Source organism: Oncorhynchus tshawytscha, unplaced genomic scaffold (genome assembly GCF_018296145.1).
Source record: "Oncorhynchus tshawytscha isolate Ot180627B unplaced genomic scaffold, Otsh_v2.0 Un_contig_740_pilon_pilon, whole genome shotgun sequence".
In the NCBI taxonomy this organism is placed as follows: domain Eukaryota; kingdom Metazoa; phylum Chordata; class Actinopteri; order Salmoniformes; family Salmonidae; genus Oncorhynchus; species Oncorhynchus tshawytscha.
The window spans coordinates 2501-28162 of record NW_024609694.1 but is presented as its reverse complement, the minus strand read 5'-3'; the positions used below and the strand labels follow the sequence as shown (position 1 = coordinate 28162).

General features: G+C 46.5%; 1 protein-coding gene across 1 annotated transcript in view; it reads right to left on the bottom strand.

Moving 5' to 3' along the window:
- Positions 1–25662, bottom strand: part of tmem192 (transmembrane protein 192) — a gene marked incomplete at its 5' end in the record, with an annotated part of 35798 nt that overhangs the window by 7780 nt on the left and 2356 nt on the right. Inside the window, 2 exon segments of the mRNA XM_042316995.1 lie at positions 13473–13601; positions 13961–14219. Of these exon segments, the coding sequence (XP_042172929.1) occupies positions 13473–13601; positions 13961–14219 (388 nt within the window).

Sequence of the window (25662 nt, the reverse complement as noted above, 5' to 3'; positions counted from 1 at the left end):
CTCACAGGAGAGCAGGCCAGCAGCAGAGGATACCCTCTCCTCACAGGAGAGCAGGCCAGCAGCAGAGGATACCCTCTCCTCACAGGAGAGCAGGCCAGCAGCAGCCCCTCTCCTCACAGGAGAGCAGGCCAGCAGCAGAGGATACCCTCTCCTCACAGGAGAGCAGGCCAGCAGCAGAGGATACCCTCTCCTCACAGGAGAGCAGGCCAGCAGCAGAGGATACCCTCTCCTCACAGGAGAGCAGGCCAGCAGCAGAGGATACCCTCTCCTCACAGGAGAGCAGGCCAGCAGCAGAAGATACCCTCTCCTCACAGGAGAGCAGGCCAGCAGCAGAGGATACCCTCTCCTCACAGGAGAGCAGGCCAGCAGAAGAGGATACCCTCTCCTCGCTCACAGAGCCATCGGAGATGCTAAACACCCTTCGGCCAACTCTTGCCAGGCTGGGCAGGGATGCTGAGATTTAAAAAAAAATGTCTGTAGGAAGGCCTAAAGGTTTTTAGGCAAAATAACCCAATCAAAACAGAGAGCTCCTTGAAGATGTCATATGTCAGGCCATCCAGGACCTGTATACCAGGCGGTGTCAGAGGAAGGCCCTAAAAATGGTCAAAGACTCCAGTCACCCAAGTCATAGACTGTTCTCTCTGCTACCGCACAGCAAGCGGTACCGGAGCGCCAAGTCTAGGTCCAAGAGGCTTCTAAACAGCTTCTACCCCCAAGCCATAAGACTGCTGAACAGTTAACCAATTGTCTACCCAGACTATTTGCATTGCCCCCCCCTCTCCCCCTCTTTACATCACTGCTACTCTCTGTTATTATCTATGCATAGTCACTTTAACTCTACCTACATGTACATATTACCTCAATTAACCGGTGCCCCCGCACATTGACTCTGTACCGGTACCCCCTGTATATAGTCTCCACATTGACTCTGTACCGGTACCCCCTGTATATAGCCTCCATATTGACTCTGTATCGGTACCCCCTGTATATAGTCTCCACATTGACTCTGTACCGGTACCCCTGTATATAGTCTCCACATTGACTCTGTACCCCCTGTACCCCACATGACTCTGTACTGGTACCCACTATAGCCTCCACATTGACTCTGTACCGGTACCCCTGTATATAGTCTCCACATTGACTCTGTACCCCCTGTATATAGTACCCCCCACTGTATATAGCCTCCATTGACTCTGTACCGGTACTCTCCACATTGACTCTGTACCGGTACCCCCTGTATATAGCCTCCACATTGACTCTGTACGGTACCCCTGTATATAGCCTCCACATTGACTCTGTACCGGTGTATATAGCCTCCACATTGACTCTGTACCTCTGTACCTGTATATAGCCTCCACATTGACTCTGTACCCCTGTATATATCCTCCCCCTCTGTACCGGTACCCCTGTATATATCCTCCCCATTGACTCTGTACCAGTACCCCTGTATATATCCTCCCCATTGACTCTGTACCAGTACCCCTCTGTACCGGTACCCCCTGTATATAGTCTCCACATTGACTCTGTACCATAATACCCTGTATATAGTCTCCACATTGACTCTGTACCGGTACCCCCTGTATATAGTCTCCACATTGACTCTATATACAGGGTGTTACAGTACAGTCTCCACATTGACTCTGCACCCCCTGTATATAGCCTCTGTACTGTAATACCCTGTATATAGTCTCACTGTATATAGTCTCTGTTATTTCACTGCTGCTCTTTAATTACTTGTTACTTTTTATTTTATTTAACTAGGCAAGTCAGTTCAGATTCTTATTTACAATGACGGCATACCGGGGAACAGTGGGGTTAACTGCCTTGTTCAGGGGCAGAACGACAGATTTTTACCTTGTCACCACTAGGCTGCCTGCCTCCTCTAACCACTAGGCTGCCTGCCTCCTCTAACCACTAGGCTGCCTGCCTCCTCTAACCACTAGGCTGCCTGCCTCCTCTAACCACTAACCACTAGGCTGCCTGCCTCCTCTAACCACTAGGCTGCCTGCCTCCTCTAACCACTAGGCTGCCTCCTCTAACCACTAGGCTGCCTGCCTCCTCTAACCACTAGGCTGCCTGCCTCCTCTAACCACTAGGCTGCCTGCTCCCACTCCTGCCTCCTCTACCTGCCTCCTCTAACCACTAGGCTGCCTGCCTCCTCTAACCACTAGGCTGCCTGCCACTAGGCTGCCTCTAACCACTAGGCTGGCCTGCCTCCTCTAACCACTAGGCTGCCTGCCTCCTCTAACCACTAGGCTGCCTGCCTCCTCTAACCACTAGGCTGCCTGCCTCCTCCACTAGGCTGCCTGCCTCCTCTACCACTAGGCTGCCTGCCTCCTCTAACCACTAGGCTGCCTGCCTCCTCTAACCACTAGGCTGCCTGCCTCCTCTAACCACTAGGCTGCCTGCCTCCTCTAACCACTAGGCTGCCTGTCTCCTCTAACCACTAGGCTGCCTGCCTCCCCACTTTTATCTCTTATTCTTGTCCGTATTGTTGGTCAATTGGGACTCGTAAGGAAGCATTTCACTATAAAGAAGTATTTCACTGTAAGGTCTACACCGGTTGTATTCGGCGCATGTGACAAATAATTTGTATAGCCTCACACCACTAATCTGACCTGAGATCAGTGTGTGTAGCCTGTGGACAGGATAAAGCCCATCTCAGTGTGGTCGAGCCTCACACCACTAATCTGACCTGAGATCAGTGTGTGTAGCCTGTGGACAGGATAAAGCCCATCTCAGTGTGAAAGAGTTCTCTCTTATCTACAGTAGCCCTCCCTCTCCCCCTCCTCTCTCTCTCCCCCTCTCTCTCCCCCCCTCCCCTCTCTCTCCTCCTCCCTCCCCCCCCCTCTCTCTCCTCCCTCCCCTCTCTCTCTCTCTCCTCCCTCCCCTCTCTCTCTCCTCCCTCCTCATGCACTCTATACACCAATGTCGGCCTGCCCTATCTGCAGTGGAAGGTGTCAGAGCTGCAGAGGTGTTTGATCAGACCAGGAGACATCCCATCTGCAGTGGAAGGTGTCAGAGCTGCAGAGGTGTTTGTCAGACCAGGAGACATCCCGAAAAGCCTGTATTCTCACTAAAATTCTAAATCAAAGAGCTAAAAGATCCATAGTATGGCCATCTTAAAACAATTCCATATGTTAGCTCAGTAACATGGCCAGATTGTGATTTACAGAACTGAAGCAAATGGTACATTCTGCGATAGGTCTGCGAGGCTACGTCAGCCGACAAGTCAACTGCAGCTGTGTTTTTGATCATGTGGCAGCAGCCAAGCCTCTCTCAATGTTTAAGAGTGAAGAGACAGGTAGCCTAGCGGTTGTTGAGCGTTCGGCCATTAACCGAAAGGTCGCTGGTTCGAATCCCAGAGACGACTAGGTGAAACATCTGTCAATGTGCCCTTGAGCAATGCACTTAACCCTAATCTCTCCTGTAAATCACATCTCCTAAATGACTCAAATTATTTCAGATGTCACGTAAACAAGATGATGAGGGAAACATTCTTCTTGCAAGGCATATAAATCTTTAAATCAAACCATTATATTAATCTACCTATTCAAAATAATCATATTATTGTGCGCATACTTGGTGTCAGCCATGTTCCTATTGGTCAGTCAGTCACCAGAATAGGCTCACAACACCTGCCACACGACTTAAAAAGGCTCCAGATTTCTGACACTGAGAACTTAATCAGAGCCTACGACCACACGTAGTGGTACTGAACCAGCCAAGACGTAGTGGTACTGGACCAGCCAAGACGTAGTGGTACTGAACCAGCCAAGACGTAGTGGTACTGAACCAGCCAAGACGTAGTGGTACTGGACCAGCCAAGACGTAGTGGTACTGAACCAGCCAAGACGTAGTGGTACTGAACCAGCCAAGACGTAGTGGTACTGAACCAGCCAAGACGTAGTGGTACTGGACCAGCCAAGACGTAGTGGTACTGGACCAGCCAAGACAAGACGTAGTGGTACTGAACCAGCCAAGACGTAGTGGTACTGAACCAGCCAAGACGTAGTGGTACTGAACCAGCCAAGACGTAGTGGTACTGAACCAGCCAAGACGTAGTGGTACTGAACCAGCCAAGACGTAGTGGTACTGAACCAGCCAAGACGTAGTGGTCACTGAACCAGCCAAGACGTGTGGTACTGAACCAGCCAAGACGTAGTGGTATTGAACCAGCAGACCAAGAAGTAGTGGTACTGAACCAGCCAAGACGTAGTGGTGCTGAACCAGCCAAGACGTAGTGGTGCTGAACCAGCCAAGACGTAGTGGTGCTGAACCAGCCAAGACGTAGTGGTGATGAACCAGCAGACCTAGACCCTGTCTCACTGAACCAGCAGACCTAGACCCTGTCTCACTGAACCAGCCAAGACGTAGTGGTACTGAACCAGCCAAGACGTAGTGGTACTGAACCAGCAGACCTAGACCCTGTCTCACTGAACCAGCCAAGACGTAGTGGTACTGAACCAGTCAAGACGTAGTGGTACTGAACCAGCAGACCTAGACCCTGTCTCACTGAACGAGGAGCCAAGACGTAGTGGTACTGAACCAGCCAAGATGTAGTGGTACTGAACCAGCAGACCTAGACCCTGTCTCACTGAACCAGCCAAGACGTAGTGGTACTGAACCAGCAGACCTAGACCCTGTCTCACTGAACCAGCCAAGACGTAGTGGTACTGAACCAGCCAAGACGTAGTGGTACTGAACCAGCAGACCTAGACCCTGTCTCACTGAACCAGCCAAGACGTAGTGGTACTGAACCAGCAGACCTAGACCCTGTCTCACTGAACCAGCCAAGACGTAGTGGTACTGAACCAGCAAGACCTAGTGGTACTGAACCAGCAGACCTAGACCCTGTCTCACTGAACCAGCCAAGACGTAGTGGTACTGAACCAGCAGACCTAGACCCTGTCTCACTGAACCAGCTGAACCAGCCAAGACGTAGTGGTACTGAACCAGCAGACCTAGACCCTGTCTCACTGAACCAGCCAAGACGTAGTGGTACTGAACCAGCAGACCTAGACCCTGTCTCACTGAACCAGCCAAGACGTAGTGGTACTGAACCAGCCTAAGACCAGTGAACCAGCAGACCTAACTGAACCAGCCAAGACGTAGTGGTACTGAACCAGCAGACCTAGGTGTCTCACTGAACCAGCCAAGACGTAGTGGTACTGAACCAGCCAAGATGTAGTGGTACTGAACCAGCCAGACCTGTTGTAGACCCTGTCTCACTGAACCAGCCAAGACGTAGTGGTACTGAACCAGCAGACCTAGACCCTGTCTCACTGAACTGAACCAGCCAAGACGTAGTGGTACTGAACCAGCAGACCTAGACCCTGTCTCACTGAACCAGCCAGACCAAATGTGTATGGTACTGAACCAGCAGACCTAGACCCTGTCTCACTGAACCAGCCAAGACGTAGTGGTACTGAACCAGCAGACCTAGACCCTGTCTCACTGAACCAGCCAAGACGTAGTGGTACTGAACCAGCAGACCTAGACCCTGTCTCACTGAACCAGCCAAGACGTAGTGGTACTGAACCAGCAGACCTAGACCCTGTCTCACTGAACCAGCCAAGACGTAGTGGTACTGAACCAGCAGACCTAGAACCTGACTCACTGAACGAGGAGCCAAGACGTAGTGGTACTGAACCAGCAGACCTAGACCCTGTCACACTGAACCAGCCAAGACATCCGGCAATCGTTTACCACCTAAGAATTTGTCAACGACGTGGACATTTTGTCTGAGACGGAAATTGTATAGTCTGCAAAGGTCTTAAGGTGTTGTAGAGCCGCAATATACCAACTAAGGTGTTGTAGAGCCGCGATCTACCAACTAAGGTGTTGTAGAGCCGCAATCTACCAACTAAGGTGTTGTAGAGCCGCAATCTACCAACTAAGGTGTTGTAGAGCCGCGATCTACCAACTAAGGTGTTGTGGAGCCGCGATCCACCAACAAAGGTGTTGTAGAGCCACGATCTACCAACTAAAATGACAAACAAACCACGATCTACCAACATCCTAAATGACAAACAAACCACGATCTACCAAATCCTAAAGAGAAAAGAGTAAATGTTAAATTGGCTTTTTACATCCTAAATGACCTAACAAACCACGTATTCACCCTCCTAAATGACAAACAAACCACGTCCTAAATGACAAACAAACCACGTATTCACCCTACACATCCTAAATGACAAACAAACCACGTATTCACCCTACACATCCTAAATGACAAACCACGACAAAAACACGTATTCACCCTACACATCCTAAATGACAAACAAACCACGTATTCACCCTACACATCCTAAATGACAAACAAACCACGTATTCACCCTACACATCCTAAATGACAAACAAACCACGTATTCGCCCTACACATCCTAAATGACAAACAAACCACGTATTCGCCCTACACATCCTAAATGACAAACAAACCACGTATTCGCCCTACACATCCTAAATGACAAACAAACCACGTATTCGCCCTACACATCCTAAATGACAAACAAACCACGTATTCGCCCTACACATCCTAAATGACAAACAAACCACCTAAATGTATTCACCCTACACATCCTAAATGACAAACAAACCACGTATTCACCCTACACATCCTAAATGACAAACAAACCACGTATTCACCCTACACATCCTAAATGACAAACAAACCACGTATTCACCCTACACATCCTAAATGACAAACAAACCACGTATTCACCCTACACATCCTAAATGACAAACAAACCACGTTAAATCACCCTACACATCACCCTACACATCCTAAATGACAAACAAACCACGTATTCACCCTACACATCCTAAATGACAAACAAACCACGTATTCACCCTACACATCCTAAATGACAAACAAACCACGTATTCACCCTACACATCCTAAATGACAAACAAACCACGTATTCACCCTACACATCCTAAATGACAAACAAACCACGTATTCACCCTACACATCCTAAATGACAAACAAACCACGTATTCACCCTACACATCCTAAATGACAAACAAACCACGTATTCACCCTACACATCCTAAATGACAAACAAACCAAACCACGTATTCACCCTACACATCCTAAATGACAAACAAACCACGTATTCACCCTACACATCCTAAATGACAAACAAACCACGTATTCACCCTACACATCCTAAATGACAAACAAACCACGTATTCACCCTACACATCCTAAATGACAAACAAACCACGTATTCACCCTACACATCCTAAATGACAAACAAACCACGTATTCACCCTACACATCCTAAATGACAAACAAACCACGTATTCACCCTACACATCCTAAATGACAAACAAACCACGTATTCACCCTACACATCCTAAATGACAAACAAACCACGTATTCACCCTACACATCCTAAATGACAAACAAACCACGTATTCACCCTACACATCCTAAATGACAAACAAACCACGTCCTAAATGACAAACAAACCACGTATTCACCCTACACATCCTAAATGACAAACAAACCACGTATTCACCCTACACATCCTAAATGACAAACAAACCACGTATTCACCCTACACATCCTAAATGACAAACAAACCACGTATTCACCCTACACATCCTAAATGACAAACAAACCACGTATTCACCCTACACATCCTAAATGACAAACAAACCACGTATTCACCCTACACATCCTAAATGACAAACAAACCACGTATCCCCTACACATCCTAAATGACAAACAAACCACGTATTCACCATCCTAAATGACAAACAAACCACGTCCCCTAAAAATGACAAACAAACCACGTATTCACCCTACACATCCTAAATGACAAACAAACCACGTATTCACCCTACACATCCTAAATGACAAACAAACCACCACACATCCTAAATGACAAACAAACCACGTATCACCCTACACATCCTAAATGACAAACAAACCACGTATTCACCCTACACATCCTAAATGACAAACAAACCACGTATTCACCCTATAAATGACAAACCCTACAAACAAACCACGTATCCTAAATCCTAAATGACAAACAAACCACGTATTCACCCTACACATCCTAAATGACAAACAAACCACGTATTCGCCCTACACATCCTAAATGACAAACAAACCACGTATTCGCCCTACACATCCTAAATGACAAACAAACCACGTATTCGCCCTACACATCCTAAATGACAAACAAACCACGTATTCGCCCTACACATCCTAAATGACAAACAAACCACGTATTCACCCTACACATCCTAAATGACAAACAAACCACGTATTCACCCTACACATCCTAAATGACAAACAAACCACAAACAAACCACGTATTCACCCTACACATCCTAAATGACAAACAAACCACGTATTCACCCTACACATCCTAAATGACAAACAAACCACGTATTCACCCTACACATCCTAAATGACAAACAAACCACGTATTCACCCTACACATCCTAAATGACAAACAAACCACGTATTCACCCTACACATCCTAAATGACAAACAAACCACGTATTCACCCTACAAATGACAAACAAACCACGTATTCACCCTACTCCTAAATGACAAACAAACCACGTATTCACCCTACACATCCTAAATGACAAACAAACCACGTATTCACCCTACACATCCTAAATGACAAACAAACCACGTATTCACCCTACACATCCTAAATGACAAACAAACCACGTATTCACCCTACACATCCTAAATGACAAACAAACCACGTATTCACCCTACACATCCTAAATGACAAACAAACCACGTATTCACTAAATGACAAACAAACCACCACCCTACACATCCTAAATGACAAACAAACCACGTATTCACCCTACACATCCTAAATGACAAACAAACCACGTATTCACCCTACACATCCTAAATGACAAACAAACCACGTATTCACCCTACACATCCTAAATGACAAACAAACCACGTATTCACCCTACATCAAATGACAAACAAAAATGACAAACAAACCACGTATTCACCCTACACATCCTAAATGACAAACAAACCACGTATTCACCCTACACATCCTAAATGACAAACAAACCACGTATTCACCCTACACATCCTAAATGACAAACAAACCACGTATTCACCCTACACATCCTAAATGACAAACAAACCACGTATTCACCCTACACATCCTAAATGACAAACAAACCACGTCCTAAATGACATTTCACCCTACACATCCTAAATGACAAACAAACCACGTATTCACCCTACACATCCTAAATGACAAACAAACCACGTATTCACCCTACACATCCTAAATGACAAACAAACCACGTATTCACCCTACACATCCTAAATGACAAACAAACCACGTATTCACCCTACACATCCTAAATGACAAACAAACCACGTATTCACCCTACACATCCTAAATGACAAACAAACCACGTATTCACCCTACACATCCTAAATGACAAACAAACCACGTATTCACCCTACACATCCTAAATGACAAACAAACCACGTATTCACCCTACACATCCTAAATGACAAACAAACCAAAGAAAAGGCATAGTCTTCAAGCTTTTGACTCAACTTGGCATGAGGGTCTGCTGTACAAATTGATGGAGAGCGGTGTTGGGCGGAAAACCATATGACATTATAAAATCCATGTTCACAAACAACAAGTGTGCGATTAAAATTGTCAAGAAACGTACACATTTCTTTTCATAGGGCCGTGGGGTGAGACAGGGATGCAGCTTCAGCCCCACCCTTTTCAACATATATATCAACGAATTGGCGAAGGCACTAGAACAGTCTGCAGCACCCGGCCTCACCCTACTAGAATCTGAAGTCAAATGTCTTCTGTTTGCTGATGATCTGGTGCTTCTGTCACCAACCAAGGAGGGCCTACAGCAGCACCCAGATCTTCTGCACAGATTCTGTCAGTCCTGGCAGTAAATCTCAGCAAGACAAAAATAATGGTGTTCTAAAAAAGGTCCAGTCGCCATAACCACAAATACAAATTCCATCTAGACACTGTTGCCCTAGAGCACACAAACAACTATACATACCTCAGCCTAAACATCAACTCCACAGGTAACTTCCACAAAGCTGTGAACGATCTGAGAGACAAGGCAAGAAGGGCTTTCTATGCCATCAAAAGGAACATAAAAGTTGACATACCCATTAGGATCTGACTAAAAATACTTGAATCAGTTATAGAATCCATTGCCCTTTATGGTTGTGAGGTCTGGGGTCCGCTCACCAACCAAGATTTCACAAAATGGGCCAACACCATATTGAGACTCTACATGCAGAATTCTGCAAAAATATCCTCTGTGTACAACGTAGAACACCAGATAATGCACGCAGAGCAGAATTAGGCCGATACCCGCAAATTATCAAAATCCAGAAAAGAGACGTTAAATTCTATAACCACTTAAAAGGAAGCGATTCCCAAACCTTCCATAACAGAGCCATCACCTACAGAGAGATGAACCTGGAGAAGAGTCCCCAAAGCAAGCTGGTCCTGGGGCTCTGTTCACAAACACAAACACACCCCACAGAGCCCCAGGACAGCAGCACAATTAGACCCAACCAAATCATGAGAAAACAAAAAGATAGTTACTTGACACATTGGAAAGAATTAACAACAAAAACAGATCAAACTAGAATGGTATTTGTCCCCAAACAGAGAGTACACAGTGGCAGAATACCTGACCACTGTGACTGAACCAAAACTAAAGAAAGCTTTGACTATGTACAGACTCAGTGAGCATAGCCTTGCTATTGAGAAAGGCCGCCGTAGGCAGACATGGCTCTCAAGAGAAGACAGGCTATGTGCACACTGCCCACAAAATGAGGTGGAAACTGAGCTGCACTTCCTAACCTCCTGCCCAATGTATGACCATATTAGAGAGACATATTTCCACAAGAAAAGGGCAACCAGTGAAGAACAAACACCATTGTAAATACAACCCATATTTATGTATATTTATTTTCCTTTTGTACTAACTATTTGCACATCGTTACAACACTGTATATAGATATGACATTTAAAATGTCTTTATGCTTTGGAGCTTCTGTTTAATGTTCATTTCATTTTTGTTTATAGTCTATTTCACTTGCTTTGGCGATGTTAACATATGTTTCCCATACCAATAAAGCCCTTAAATTGAATTGAAATTGAGAGAAAGAGAGAGAGGGCTGAATAGGGATTGTTATTCTATTGTGTGTCTGAATAGAGCAGGACAGGTACCCCCTCTCTGACATTAGAGGCCGTTGTGATGCAGATTAGACAGGCTGGGGGAGAGGGAGAGGGGGGGAGAGGGGTACCTGTGATGTAGATCACTCTATAGACAGGCTGGGGGAGGGGAGAGGGGGAGAGGGGTACCTGTGATGTAGATCACTCTATAGACAGGCTGGGGGAGGGGGGGAGAGGGGGTACCTGTGATGTAGATGACTCTATAGACAGGCTGGGGGAGGGGGAGAGGGGGTACCTGTGATGTAGATCACTCTATAGACAGGCTGGGGGAGGGGGGAGAGGGGTACCTGTGATGTAGATCACTCTATAGACAGGCTGGGGGAGGGGAGGGGGAGAGGGGTACCTGTGATGTAGATCACTCTATAGACAGGCTGGGGGAGGGGAGGGGGGGAGAGGGGTACCTGTGATGTAGATCACTCTATAGACAGGCTGGGGGAGGGGGAGAGGGGGGCTACCTGTGATGTAGATCACTCTATAGACAGGCTGGGGGAGGGGAGGGGGGGGGTACCTGTGATGTAGATCACTCTATAGACAGGCTGGGGGAGGGGAGAGAGGGGTACCTGTGATGTAGATCACTCTATAGACAGGCTGGGGGAGGGGGGAGAGGGGTACCTGTGATGTAGATGACTCTATAGACAGGCTGGGGGGGAGGGGAGGATGGGGGCCTACCTGTGATGTAGATCACTCTATAGACAGGCTGGGGGAGGGGAGAGGGGGGGGGGAGAGGGGTACCTGTGATGTAGATCACTCTATAGACAGGCTGGGGGAGGGGAGAGGGGGGGGAGAGGGGTACCTGTGATGTAGATCACTCTATAGACAGGCTGGGGGGGGGGGGGAGAGGGGTACCTGTGATGTAGATCACTCTATAGACAGGCTGGGGGAGGGGGGAGGGGGAGGGGGTACCTGTGATGTAGATCACTCTATAGACAGGCTGGGGGAGGGGAAAAGAGGGGGGAGAGGGGTACCTGTGATGTAGATCACTCTATAGACAGGCTGGGGGAGGGGAGAGGGGGTCCTGGGGCCTGTGATGTAGATCACTCTATAGACAGGCTGGGGGAGAGGGGGAGAGGGGTACCTGTGATGTAGATCACTCTATAGACAGGCTGGGGGAGAGGGGGGGGGAGAATTACCTGTGATGTAGATCACTCTATAGACAGGCTGGGGGATGTAGATCACTCTATAGACAGGCTGGGGAGGGGGAGAGGGGTACCTGTGATGTAGATGACTCTATAGACAGGCTGGGGGAGGGGGAGAGGGGTACCTGTGATGTAGATCACTCTATAGACAGGCTGGGGGAGGGGGAGAGGGGTACCTGTGATGTAGATCACTCTATAGACAGGCTGGGGAGGGGGAGAGGGGTACCTGTGATGTAGATGACTCTATAGACAGGCTGGGGGAGGGGGAGAGGGGTACCTGTGACAACCCATAGATGTACTCTTAGACAGGCTGGGGGAGGGGGAGAGGGGTACCTGTGATGTAGATGACTCTATAGACAGGCTGGGGGAGGGGAGGGGGAGAGGGGTACCTGTGATGTAGATCACTCTATAGACAGGCTGGGGGGGAGGGGGGAGAGGGGTACCTGTGATGTAGATCACTCTATAGACAGGCTGGGGGAGGGGGAGAGGGGTACCTGTGATGGGACAGGCTGGGGAGAGGGGAGAGGGGTACCTGTGATGTAGATCACTCTATAGACAGGCTGGGGGAGGGGGGGAGGGGGTACCTGTGATGTAGATCACTCTATAGACAGGCTGGGGGAGGGGGAGGGGGAGGGGGTACCTGTGATGTAGATCACTCTATAGACAGGCTGGGGGGGGGGAGAGGGGTACCTGTGATGTAGATCACTCTATAGACAGGCTGGGGGAGGGGGAGAGGGGGAGAGGGGTACCTGTGATGTAGATCACTCTATAGACAGGCTGGGGGGGGGGGAGGGGGAGAGGGGATCATTCTATACCTGTGATGTAGATCACTCTATAGACAGGCTGGGGGAGGGGGAGAGGGGTACCTGTGATGTAGATCACTCTATAGACAGGCTGGGGGGGAGGGGAGGGGGAGGGGTACCTGTGATGTAGATCACTCTATAGACAGGCTGGGGGAGGGGGAGAGGGGTACCTGTGATGTAGATCACTCTATAGACAGGCTGGGGGAGGGGGAGGGGAGGGGGTACCTGTGATGTAGATCACTCTATAGACAGGCTGGGGGAGGGGGAGAGGAGGGGGAGAGGGGTACCTGTGTAGATGATCAGACAAGGCAGAGAGACCAGGAGCTCCAGTCCCAGAATCCCTAGCAGCAGATAAACAGGAAGATGATCCGCCTCTGGCAGATCAGCTGACATGACCACCAACACCGCCGTGTTCCCTACACACACACACACACACACACCACAGTCTAAGTGTAAAAGGTAAGCTTAATGTGTGTGTGTCTCCTCTGTGTGGTAGGAGGTACCAGGATGTTAGGGTTAGGAGGTGGACCTGCAGTAAAACATTCAACTGTAGGAGAACTAACCAACAACTACACAGAGACGAGTACCAGGATGTTAGGGTTAGGAGGTGGACCTGCAGTAAAACATTCAACTGTAGGAGAACTAACCAACAACTACACAGAGACGAGTACCAGGATGTTAGGGTTAGGAGGTGGACCTGCAGTAAAACATTCAACTGTAGGAGAACTAACCAACAGTGTGTAGCGATGCCTATTGCACTGAGATGCAGGTGTACCTGCAGAGTGGATGAGGAAGGGCAGGTGTTTCAGGGTGCGGTTGTCTCTGTAGAAACGGAGGTATCCTCTGCTCCTCACTCGGCTGTGGTGATGCTGAACACACACACCAAACAACAACACACACAGCCACACAAACACCTTCCCAATCACCACCACACTCTGCCCCCGAACATTACCCAACACACGGACACACTCCTCCCGGCCAACCTCAAACACACACACTACGGCAACACACACACTCAGAGACACATACACCACCTGGGGACACAGAGAGAAAACCTGTCAGACAAAACATGGACTATTTCATTATTTATTCTATTTCCCCTTTATTTAATAATAGTAGATTGATTGAGTGTGTGGACAGGTGTCTTTTATATAGGTAACGAGTTCAAACAGGTGCAGTTAATACAGGTAATGAGTGGAGAACAGGAGGGCTTCTTAAAGAAAAACTAACAGGTCTGTGAGAGCTGGAATTCATTCTGGTTGGTAGGTGATCATATACTTATGTCATGCAATAAAATGCAAATTAATTACTTAAAAATCATACAATGTGATTTTCTGGATTTTTGTTTTAGATTCCGTCTCTCACAGTTGAAGTGTACCTATGATGAAAATTACAGACCTCTACATGCTTTGTAAGTAGGAAAACCTGCAAATCGGCAGTGTATCAAATACTTGTTCTCCCCACGGTACAATGTGAGCAAATGAGGTGAGATAAGGGAGGTAAAGGCAAAAAAAGGCCATGGTGGCAAAGTAAATACAATATAGCAAGTAAAACACTGGAATGGTAGATTTGCAATGGAAGAATGTGCAAAGTAGAGATATAAATAATGGGGTGCAAAGGAGCAAAATAAATAAATAAATACAGTAGGGGAGAGGTAGTTGTTTGGGCTAAATTATAGAGGGCTATGTACAGGTGCAGTAATCTGTGAGCTGCTTTGACAGCTGGTGCTTAAAGCTAGTGAGGGAGATGAGTGTTTCCAGTTTCAGAGATTTTTGTAGTTCGTTCCAGTCATTGGCAGCAGAGAACTGGAAGGAGAGGAGGCCAAAGAAAGAATTGGTTTTGGGGTGACTAGAGAGATATACCTGCTGGAGCGTGTGCTACAGGTGGGAGATGCTATGGTGACCAGCAAACTGAGATAAGGGGGGACTTTACCTAGAAGGGTCTTGTAGATGACATGGAGCCAGTGGGTTTGGCGACGAATATGCAGCGAGGGCCAGCCAACGAGAGCGTACAGGTCGCAATGGTGGGTAGTGTATGGGGCTTTGGTGACAAAACAGATGGCAATGTGATAGACTGCATCCAATTTATTGAGTAGAGTGTTGGAAGCTATTTTGTTAATGTCATCGCAGAAGTCGAGGATCAGAGGACTATAGAGAGTGGTCAGTTGTCTGTAATACTGGTGTAGTCAACATGCTGAGGAGTGGTCAGTTGTCTGTAATGCTGGTGTAGTCAACATGCTGAGGAGTGGTCAGTTGTCTGTAATACTGGTGTAGTCAACATGCTGAGGAGTGGTCAGTTGTCTGTAATGCTGGTGTAGTCAACATGCTGAGGAGTGGTCAGTTGTCTGTAATACTGGTGTAGTCAACATGCTGAGGAGTGGTCAGTTGTCTGTAATACTGGTGTAGTCAACATGCTGAGGAGTGGTCAGTTGTCTGTAATACTGGTGTAGTCAACATGCTGAGGAGTGGTCAGTTGTCTGTAATACTGGTGTAGTCAACATGCTGAGGAGTGGTCAGTTGTCTGTAATACTGGTGTAGTCAACATGCTGAGGAGTGGTCAGTTGTCTGTAATACTGGTGTAGTCAACATGCTGAGGTGGTCAGTTGTCTGTAATGCTGGTCAGTTGTCTGTAATACTGGTGTAGTCAACATGCTGAGGAGTGGTCAGTTGTCTGTAATACTGGTGTAGTCAACATGCTGAGGAGTGGTCAGTTGTCTGTAATACTGGTGTAGTCAACATGCTGAGGAGTGGTCAGTTGTCTGTAATACTGGTGTAGTCAACATGCTGAGGAGTGGTCAGTTGTCTGTAATACTGGTGTAGTCAACATGCTGAGGAGTGGTCAGTTGTCTGTAATACTGGTGTAGTCAACATGCTGAGGAGTGGTCAGTTGTCTGTAATACTGGTGTAGTCAACATGCTGACTATATAAGGAGTGGTCAGTTGTCTGTAATGCTGGTGTAGTCAACATGCTGACAGTTGTCTGTAATATGGTGTAGTCAACATGCTGAGGAGTGGTCAGTTGTCTGTAATACTGGTGTAGTCAACATGCTGAGGAGTGGTCAGTTGTCTGTAATACTGGTGTAGTCAACATGCTGAGGAGTGGTCAGTTGTCTGTAATACTGGTGTAGTCAACATGCTGAGGAGTGGTCAGTTGTCTGTAATACTGGTGTAGTCAACATGCTGAGGAGTGGTCAGTTGTCTGTAATACTGGTGTAGTCAACATGCTGAGGAGTGGTCAGTTGTCTGTAATACTGGTGTAGTCAACATGCTGAGGAGTGGTCAGTTGTCTGTAATACTGGTGTAGTCAACATGCTGAGGAGTGGTCAGTTGTCTGTCATGGTGTAGTTGTCTGTAATACTGGTGTAGTCAACATGCTGAGGAGTGGTCAGTTGTCTGTAATACTGGTGTAGTCAACATGCTGAGAGAGTGGTCAGTTGTCTGTAATACTGGTGTAGTCAACATGCTGAGGAGTGGTCAGTTGTCTGTAATACTGGTGTAGTCAACATGCTGAGGAGTGGTCAGTTGTCTGTAATACTGGTGTAGTCAACATGCTGAGGAGTGGTCAGTTGTCTGTAATACTGGTGTAGTCAACATGCTGAGGAGTGGTCAGTTGTCTGTAGGTGGTCAGTTGTCTGTAATACTGGTGTAGTCAACATGCTGAGGAGTGGTCAGTTGTCTGTAATACTGGTGTAGTCAACATGCTGAGGAGTGGTCAGTTGTCTGTAATACTGGTGTAGTCAACATGCTGAGGAGTGGTCAGTTGTCTGTAATACTGGTGTAGTCAACATGCTGAGGAGTGGTCAGTTGTCTGTAATACTGGTGTAGTCAACATGCTGAGGAGTGGTCAGTTGTCTGTAATACTGGTGTAGTCAACATGCTGAGGAGTGGTCAGTTGTCTGTAATACTGGTGTAGTCAACATGCTGAGGAGTGGTCAGTTGTCTGTAATACTGGTGTAGTCAACATGCTGAGGAGTGGTCAGTTGTCTCAGTTGTCTGTAATTGTCTGGTGTAGTCAACATGCTGAGGAGTGGTCAGTTGTCTGTAATACTGGTGTAGTCAACATGCTGAGGAGTGGTCAGTTGTCTGTAATACTGGTGTAGTCAACATGCTGAGGAGTGGTCAGTTGTCTGTAATACTGGTGTAGTCAACATGCTGACTATGGTCAGTTGTCTGTAGTGGTCAGTTGTCTGTAATACTGGTGTAGTCAACATGCTGAGGAGTGGTCAGTTGTCTGTAATACTGGTGTAGTCAACATGCTGAGGAGTGGTCAGTTGTCTGTAATACTGGTGTAGTCAACATGCTGAGGAGTGGTCAGTTGTCTGTAATACTGGTGTAGTCAACATGCTGAGGAGTGGTCAGTTGTCTGTAATACTGGTGTAGTCAACATGCTGAGGAGTGGTCAGTTGTCTGTAATACTGGTGTAGTCAACATGCTGAGTTGTCTGTAATACTGGTGGTCAGTTGTCTTGTCTGTAATACTGGTGTAGTCAACATGCTGAGGAGTGGTCAGTTGTCTGTAATACTGGTGTAGTGTAATACTGGTGTAGTCAACATGCTGAGGAGTGGTCAGTTGTCTGTAATACTGGTGTAGTCAACATGCTGAGGAGTGGTCAGTTGTCTGTAATACTGGTGTAGTCAACATGCTGAGGAGTGGTCAGTTGTCTGTAATACTGGTGTAGTCAACATGCTGAGGAGTGGTCAGTTGTCTGTAATACTGGTGTAGTCAACATGGAGGAGTGGTCAGTTGTCTGTAATACTGGTGTAGTCAACATGACTGAGGAGTGGTCAGTTGTCTGTAATACTGGTGTAGTCAACATGCTGAGGAGTGGTCAGTTGTCTGTAATACTGGTGTAGTCAACATGCTGAGGAGTGGTCAGTTGTCTGTAATACTGGTGTAGTCAACATGTAGGAGTGGTCAGTTGTCTGTAATGTGGTAGTCAACATGCTGAGGAGTGGTCAGTTGTCTGTAATGGTCTGGTGTAGTCAACATGCTGACTATATAAGGAGTGGTCAGTTGTCTGTAATACTGGTGTAGTCAACATGCTGAGGAGTGGTCAGTTGTCTGTAATACTGGTGTAGTCAACATGCTGAGGAGTGGTCAGTTGTCTGTAATACTGGTGTAGTCAACATGCTGACTATATAAGGAGTGGTCAGTTGTCTGTAATGCTGGTGTAGTCAACATGCTGAGGAGTGGTCAGTTGTCTGTAATACTGGTGTAGTCAACATGCTGAGGAGTGGTCAGTTGTCTGTAATACTGGTGTAGTCAACATGCTGAGGAGTGGTCAGTTGTCTGTAATACTGGTGTAGTCAACATGCTGAGGAGTGGTCAGTTGTCTGTAATACTGGTGTAGTCAACATGCTGAGGAGTGGTCAGTTGTCTGTAATACTGGTGTAGTCAACATGCTGAGGAGTGGTCAGTTGTCTGTAATACTGGTGTAGTCAACATGCTGAGGAGTGGTCAGTTGTCTGTAATACTGGTGTAGTCAACATGCTGAGGAGTGGTCAGTTGTCTGTAATACTGGTGTAGTCAACATGCTGAGGAGTGGTCAGTTGTCTGTAATACTGGTGTAGTCAACATGCTGAGGAGTGGTCAGTTGTCTGTAATGCTGGTGTAGTCAACATGCTGAGGAGTGGTCAGTTGTCTGTAATACTGGTGTAGTCAACATGCTGAGGAGTGGTCAGTTGTCTGTAATACTGGTGTAGTCAACATGGAGTGGTCAGTTGTCTGTAATACTGGTGTAGTCAACATGCTGAGGAGTGGTCAGTTGTCTGTAATACTGGTGGTCAGTTGTCTGTAGTCAACATGCTGAGGAGTGGTCAGTTGTCTGTAATACTGGTGTAGTCAACATGCTGAGGAGTGGTCAGTTGTCTGTAATACTGGTGTAGTCAACATGCTGAGGAGTGGTCAGTTGTCTGTAATACTGGTGTAGTCAACATGCTGAGGAGTGGTCAGTTGTCTGTAATACTGGTGTAGTCAACATGCTGAGGAGTGGTCAGTTGTCTGTAATACTGGTGTAGTCAACATGCTGAGGAGTGGTCAGTTGTCTGTAATACTGGTGTAGTCAACATGCTGAGGAGTGGTCAGTTGTCTGTAATACTGGTGTAGTCAACATGCTGAGGAGTGGTCAGTTGTCTGTAATACTGGTGTAGTCAACATGCTGAGGAGTGGTCAGTTGTCTGTAATACTGGTGTAGTCAACATGCTGAGGAGTGGTCAGTTGTCTGTAATACTGGTGTAGTCAACTGCTGACTATATAAGGCTGAGGAGTGGTCAGTTGTCTGTAATACTGGTGTAGTCAACATGCTGAGGAGTGGTCAGTTGTCTGTAATACTGGTGTAGTCAACATGCTGAGGAGTGGTCAGTTGTCTGTAATACTGGTGTAGTCAACATGCTGAGGAGTGGTCAGTTGTCTGTAATACTGGTGTAGTCAACATGCTGAGGAGTGGTCAGTTGTCTGTAATACTGGTGTAGTCAACATGCTGAGGAGTGGTCAGTTGTCTGTAATACTGGTGTAGTCAACATGCTGAGGAGTGGTCAGTTGTCTGTAATACTGGTGTAGTCAACATGTCTGAGGAGTGGTCAGTTGTCTGTAATGCTGACTGGTGTAGTCAACATGCTGAGGAGTGGTCAGTTGTCTGTAATACTGGTGTAGTCAACATGCTGAGGAGTGGTCAGTTGTCTGTAATACTGGTGTAGTCAACATGCTGAGGAGTGGTCAGTTGTCTGTAATACTGGTGTAGTCAACATGCTGAGGAGTGGTCAGTTGTCTGTAATACTGGTGTAGTCAACATGCTGACTATATAAGTGGTCAGTTGTCTGTAATACTGGTGTAGTCAACATGCTGAGGAGTGGTCAGTTGTCTGTAATACTGGTGTAGTCAACATGCTGAGGAGTGGTCAGTTGTCTGTAATACTGGTGTAGTCAACATGCTGAGGAGTGGTCAGTTGTCTGTAATACTGGTGTAGTCAACATGCTGAGGAGTGGTCAGTTGTCTGTAATACTGGTGTAGTCAACATGCTGAGGAGTGGTCAGTTGTCTGTAATACTGGTGTAGTCAACATGCTGAGGAGTGGTCAGTTGTCTGTAATACTGGTGTAGTCAACATGCTGAGGAGTGGTCAGTTGTCTGTAATACTGGTGTAGTCAACATGCTGAGGAGTGGTCAGTTGTCTGTAATACTGGTGTAGTCAACATGCTGAGGAGTGGTCAGTTGTCTGTAATACTGGTGTAGTCAACATGCTGAGGAGTGGTCAGTTGTCTGTAATACTGGTGTAGTCAACATGCTGAGGATGGTCAGTTGTCTGTAATGTAGTCAACATGCTGAGGAGTGTCTGTCAGTTGTCTGCTGAATACTGGTGTAGTCAACATGCTGAGGAGTGGTCAGTTGTCTGTAATACTGGTGTAGTCAACATGCTGAGGAGTGGTCAGTTGTCTGTAATACTGGTGTAGTCAACATGCTGAGGAGTGGTCAGTTGTCTGTAATACTGGTGTAGTCAACATGCTGAGGAGTGGTCAGTTGTCTGTAATACTGGTGTAGTCAACATGCTGAGGAGTGGTCAGTTGTCTGTAATACTGGTGTAGTCAACATGCTGAGGAGTGGTCAGTTGTCTGTAATACTGGTGTAGTCAACATGCTGAGGAGTGGTCAGTTGTCTGTAATACTGGTGTAGTCAACATGCTGAGGAGTGGTCAGTGTCTGTAATACTGGTGTAGTCAACATGCTGTGGTCAGTTGTCTGTAATACTGGTGTAGTCAACATGCTGAGGAGTGGTCAGTTGTCTGTAATACTGGTGTAGTCAACATGCTGAGGAGTGGTCAGTTGTCTGTAATACTGGTGTAGTCAACATGCTGAGGAGTGGTCAGTTGTCTGTAATACTGGTGTAGTCAACATGCTGAGGAGTGGTCAGTTGTCTGTAATACTGGTGTAGTCAACATGCTGAGGAGTGGTCAGTTGTCTGTAATACTGGTGTAGTCAACATGCTGACTATATGGTCAGTTGTCTGTAATACTGGTGTAGTCAACATGCTGAGGAGTGGTCAGTTGTCTGTAATACTGGTGTAGTCAACATGCTGAGGAGTGGTCAGTTGTCTGTAATACTGGTGTAGTCAACATGCTGAGGAGTGGTCAGTTGTCTGTAATACTGGTGTAGTCAACATGCTGAGGAGTGGTCAGTTGTCTGTAATACTGGTGTAGTCAACATGCTGAGGAGTGGTCAGTTGTCTGTAATACTGGTGTAGTCAACATGCTGAGGAGTGGTCAGTTGTCTGTAATACTGGTGTAGTCAACATGCTGAGGAGTGGTCAGTTGTCTGTAATACTGGTGTAGTCAACATGCTGAGGAGTGGTCAGTTGTCTGTAATACTGGTGTAGTCAACATGCTGAGGAGTGGTCAGTTGTCTGTAATACTGGTATAGTCAACATGCTGACTATATAAGGAGTGGTCAGTTGTCTGTAATACTGGTGTAGTCAACATGCTGAGGAGTGGTCAGTTGTCTGTAATACTGGTGTAGTCAACATGCTGAGGAGTGGTCAGTTGTCTGTAATACTGGTGTAGTCAACATGCTGAGGAGTGGTCAGTTGTCTGTAATACTGGTGTAGTCAACATGCTGACTATATAAGGAGTGGTCAGTTGTCTAATACTGGTGTAGTCAACATGCTGAGGAGTGGTCAGTTGTCTGTAATACTGGTGTAGTCAACATGCTGAGGAGTGGTCAGTTGTCTGTAATACTGGTGTTGTCAACATGCTGAGGAGTGGTCAGTTGTCTGTAATACTGGTGTAGTCAACATGCTGAGGAGTGGTCAGTTGTCTGTAATACTGGTGGTAGTCAACATGCTGAGGAGTGGTCAGTTGTCTGAATACTGGTGTAGTCAACATGCTGAGGAGTGGTCAGTTGTCTGTAATACTGGTGTAGTCAACATGGTGAGGAGTGGTCAGTTGTCTGTAATACTGGTGTAGTCAACATGCTGACTATATAAGGAGTGGTCAGTTGTCTGTAATACTGGTGTAGTCAACATGCTGAGGAGTGGTCAGTTGTCTGTAATACTGGTGTAGTCAACATGCTGACTATATAAGGAGTGGTCAGTTGTCTGTAATACTGGTGTAGTCAACATGCTGAGGAGTGGTCAGTTGTCTGTAATGCTGGTGTAGTCAACATGCTGACTATATAAGGAGTGGTCAGTTGTCTGTAATACTGGTGTAGTCAACATGCTGACTATATAAGGAGTGGTCAGTTGTCTGTAATACTGGTGTAGTCAACATGCTGACTACATGCTGAGGAGTGGTCAGTTGTCTGTAATACTGGTGTAGTCAACATGCTGACTATATAAGGAGTGGTCAGTTGTCTGTAATACTGGTGTAGTCAACATGCTGACTATATAAGGAGTGGTCAGTTGTCTGTAATACTGGTGTAGTCAACATGCTGAGGAGTGGTCAGTTGTCTGTAATACTGGTGTAGTCAACATGTTGAGGAGTGGTCAGTTGTCTGTAATACTGGTGTAGTCAACATGCTGACTATATAAGGAGTGGTCAGTTGTCTAATACTGGTGTAGTCAACATGCTGACTATATAAGGAGTGGTCAGTTGTCTGTAATACTGGTGTAGTCAACATGCTGAGGAGTGGTCAGTTGTCTGTAATACTGGTGTAGTCAACATGCTGAGGAGTGGTCAGTTGTCTGTAATACTGGTGTAGTCAACATGCTGAGGAGTGGTCAGTTGTCTGTAATACTGGTGTAGTCAACATGCTGAGGAGTGGTCAGTTGTCTGTAATACTGGTGTAGTCAACATGCTGAGGAGTGGTCAGTTGTCTGTAATACTGGTGTAGTCAACATGCTGAGGAGTGGTCAGTTGTCTGTAATACTGGTGTAGTCAACATGCTGAGGAGTGGTCAGTTGTCTGTAATACTGGTGTAGTCAACATGCTGAGGAGTGGTCAGTTGTCTGTAATACTGGTGTAGTCAACATGCTGAGGAGTGGTCAGTTGTCTGTAATACTGGTGTAGTCAACATGCTGAGGAGTGGTCAGTTGTCTGTAATACTGGTGTAGTCAACATGCTGAGGAGTGGTCAGTTGTCTGTAATACTGGTGTAGTCAACATGGTGAGGAGTGGTCAGTTGTCTGTAATACTGGTGTAGTCAACATGCTGACTATATAAGGAGTGGTCAGTTGTCTGTAATACTGGTGTAGTCAACATGCTGAGGAGTGGTCAGTTGTCTGTAATACTGGTGTAGTCAACATGCTGAGGAGTGGTCAGTTGTCTGTAATACTGGTGTAGTCAACATGCTGAGGAGTGGTCAGTTGTCTGTAATACTGGTGTAGTCAACATGCTGACTATATAAGGAGTGGTCAGTTGTCTGTAATACTGGTGTAGTCAACATGCTGCTGACTATATAGTGGTCAGTTGTCTGTAATACTGGTGTAGTCAACATGCTGAGGAGTGGTCAGTTGTCTGTAATACTGGTGTAGTCAACATGCTGACTATATAAGGAGTGGTCAGTTGTCTGTAATACTGGTGTAGTCAACATGCTGACTATATAAGGAGTGGTCAGTTGTCTGTAATACTGGTGTAGTCAACATGCTGAGGAGTGGTCAGTTGTCTGTAATACTGGTGTAGTCAACATGCTGAGGAGTGGTCAGTTGTCTGTAATACTGGTGTAGTCAACATGCTGACTATATAAGGAGTGGTCAGTTGTCTGTAATACTGGTGTAGTCAACATGCTGACTATATAAGGAGTGGTCAGTTGTCTGTAATACTGGTGTAGTCAACATGCTGAGGAGTGGTCAGTTGTCTGTAATACTGGTGTTGGTGTCAACATGCTGAGGAGTGGTCAGTTGTCTGTAATACTGGTGTAGTCAACATGCTGAGGAGTGGTCAGTTGTCTGTAATACTGGTGTAGTCAACATGCTGAGGAGTGGTCAGTTGTCTGTAATACTGGTGTAGTCAACATGCTGAGGAGTGGTCAGTTGTCTGTAATACTGGTGTAGTCAACATGCTGAGGAGTGGTCAGTTGTCTGTACTGCTGGTGTAGTCAACATGCTGAGGAGTGGTCAGTTGTCTGTAATGCTGGTGTAGTCAACATGCTGACTATATAAGGAGTGGTCAGTTGTCTGTAATGCTGGTGTAGTCAACATGCTGAGGAGTGGTCAGTTGTCTGTAATACTGGTGTAGTCAACATGCTGAGGAGTGGTCAGTTGTCTGTAATACTGGTGTAGTCAACATGCTGAGGAGTGGTCAGTTGTCTGTAATACTGGTGTAGTCAACATGCTGAGGAGTGGTCAGTTGTCTAATACTGGTGTAGTCAACATGCTGAGGAGTGGTCAGTTGTCTGTACTGCTGGTGTAGTCAACATGCTGAGGAGTGGTCAGTTGTCTGTAATGCTGGTGTAGTCAACATGCTGACTATATAAGGAGTGGTCAGTCGTCTGTAATGCTGGTACAGTCAACATGCTGAGGAGTGGTCAGTTGTCTGTAATACTGGTGTAGTCAACATGCTGAGGAGTGGTCAGTTGTCTGTAATACTGGTGTAGTCAACATGCTGAGGAGTGGTCAGTTGTCTGTAATGCTGGTGTAGTCAACATGCTGAGGAGTGGTCAGTTGTCTGTAATGCTGGTGTAGTCAACATGCTGACTATATAAGGAGTGGTCAGTTGTCTGTAATGCTGGTGTAGTCAACATGCTGAGGAGTGGTCAGTTGTCTGTAATACTGGTGTTGTCAACATGCTGAGGAGTGGTCAGTTGTCTGTAATGCTGGTGTAGTCAACATGCTGAGGAGTGGTCAGTTGTCTGTAATACTGGTGTAGTCAACATGCTGAGGAGTGGTCAGTTGTCTGTAATACTGGTGTAGTCAACATGCTGAGGAGTGGTCAGTTGTCTGTAATACTGGTGTAGTCAACATGCTGAGGAGTGGTCAGTTGTCTGTAATACTGGTGTAGTCAACATGGTGAGGAGTGGTCAGTTGTCTGTAATACTGGTGTAGTCAACATGCTGACTATATAAGGAGTGGTCAGTTGTCTGTAATACTGGTGTAGTCAACATGCTGAGGAGTGGTCAGTTGTCTGTAATACTGGTGTAGTCAACATGCTGAGGAGTGGTCAGTTGTCTGTAATACTGGTGTAGTCAACATGCTGAGGAGTGGTCAGTTGTCTGTAATACTGGTGTAGTCAACATGCTGACTATATAAGGAGTGGTCAGTTGTCTGTAATACTGGTGTAGTCAACATGCTGACTATATAAGGAGTGGTCAGTTGTCTGTAATACTGGTGTAGTCAACATGCTGAGGAGTGGTCAGTTGTCTGTAATACTGGTGTAGTCAACATGCTGACTATATAAGGAGTGGTCAGTTGTCTGTAATACTGGTGTAGTCAACATGCTGAGGAGTGGTCAGTTGTCTGTAATACTGGTGTAGTCAACATGCTGAGGAGTGGTCAGTTGTCTGTAATACTGGTGTAGTCAACATGCTGAGGAGTGGTCAGTTGTCTGTAATACTGGTGTA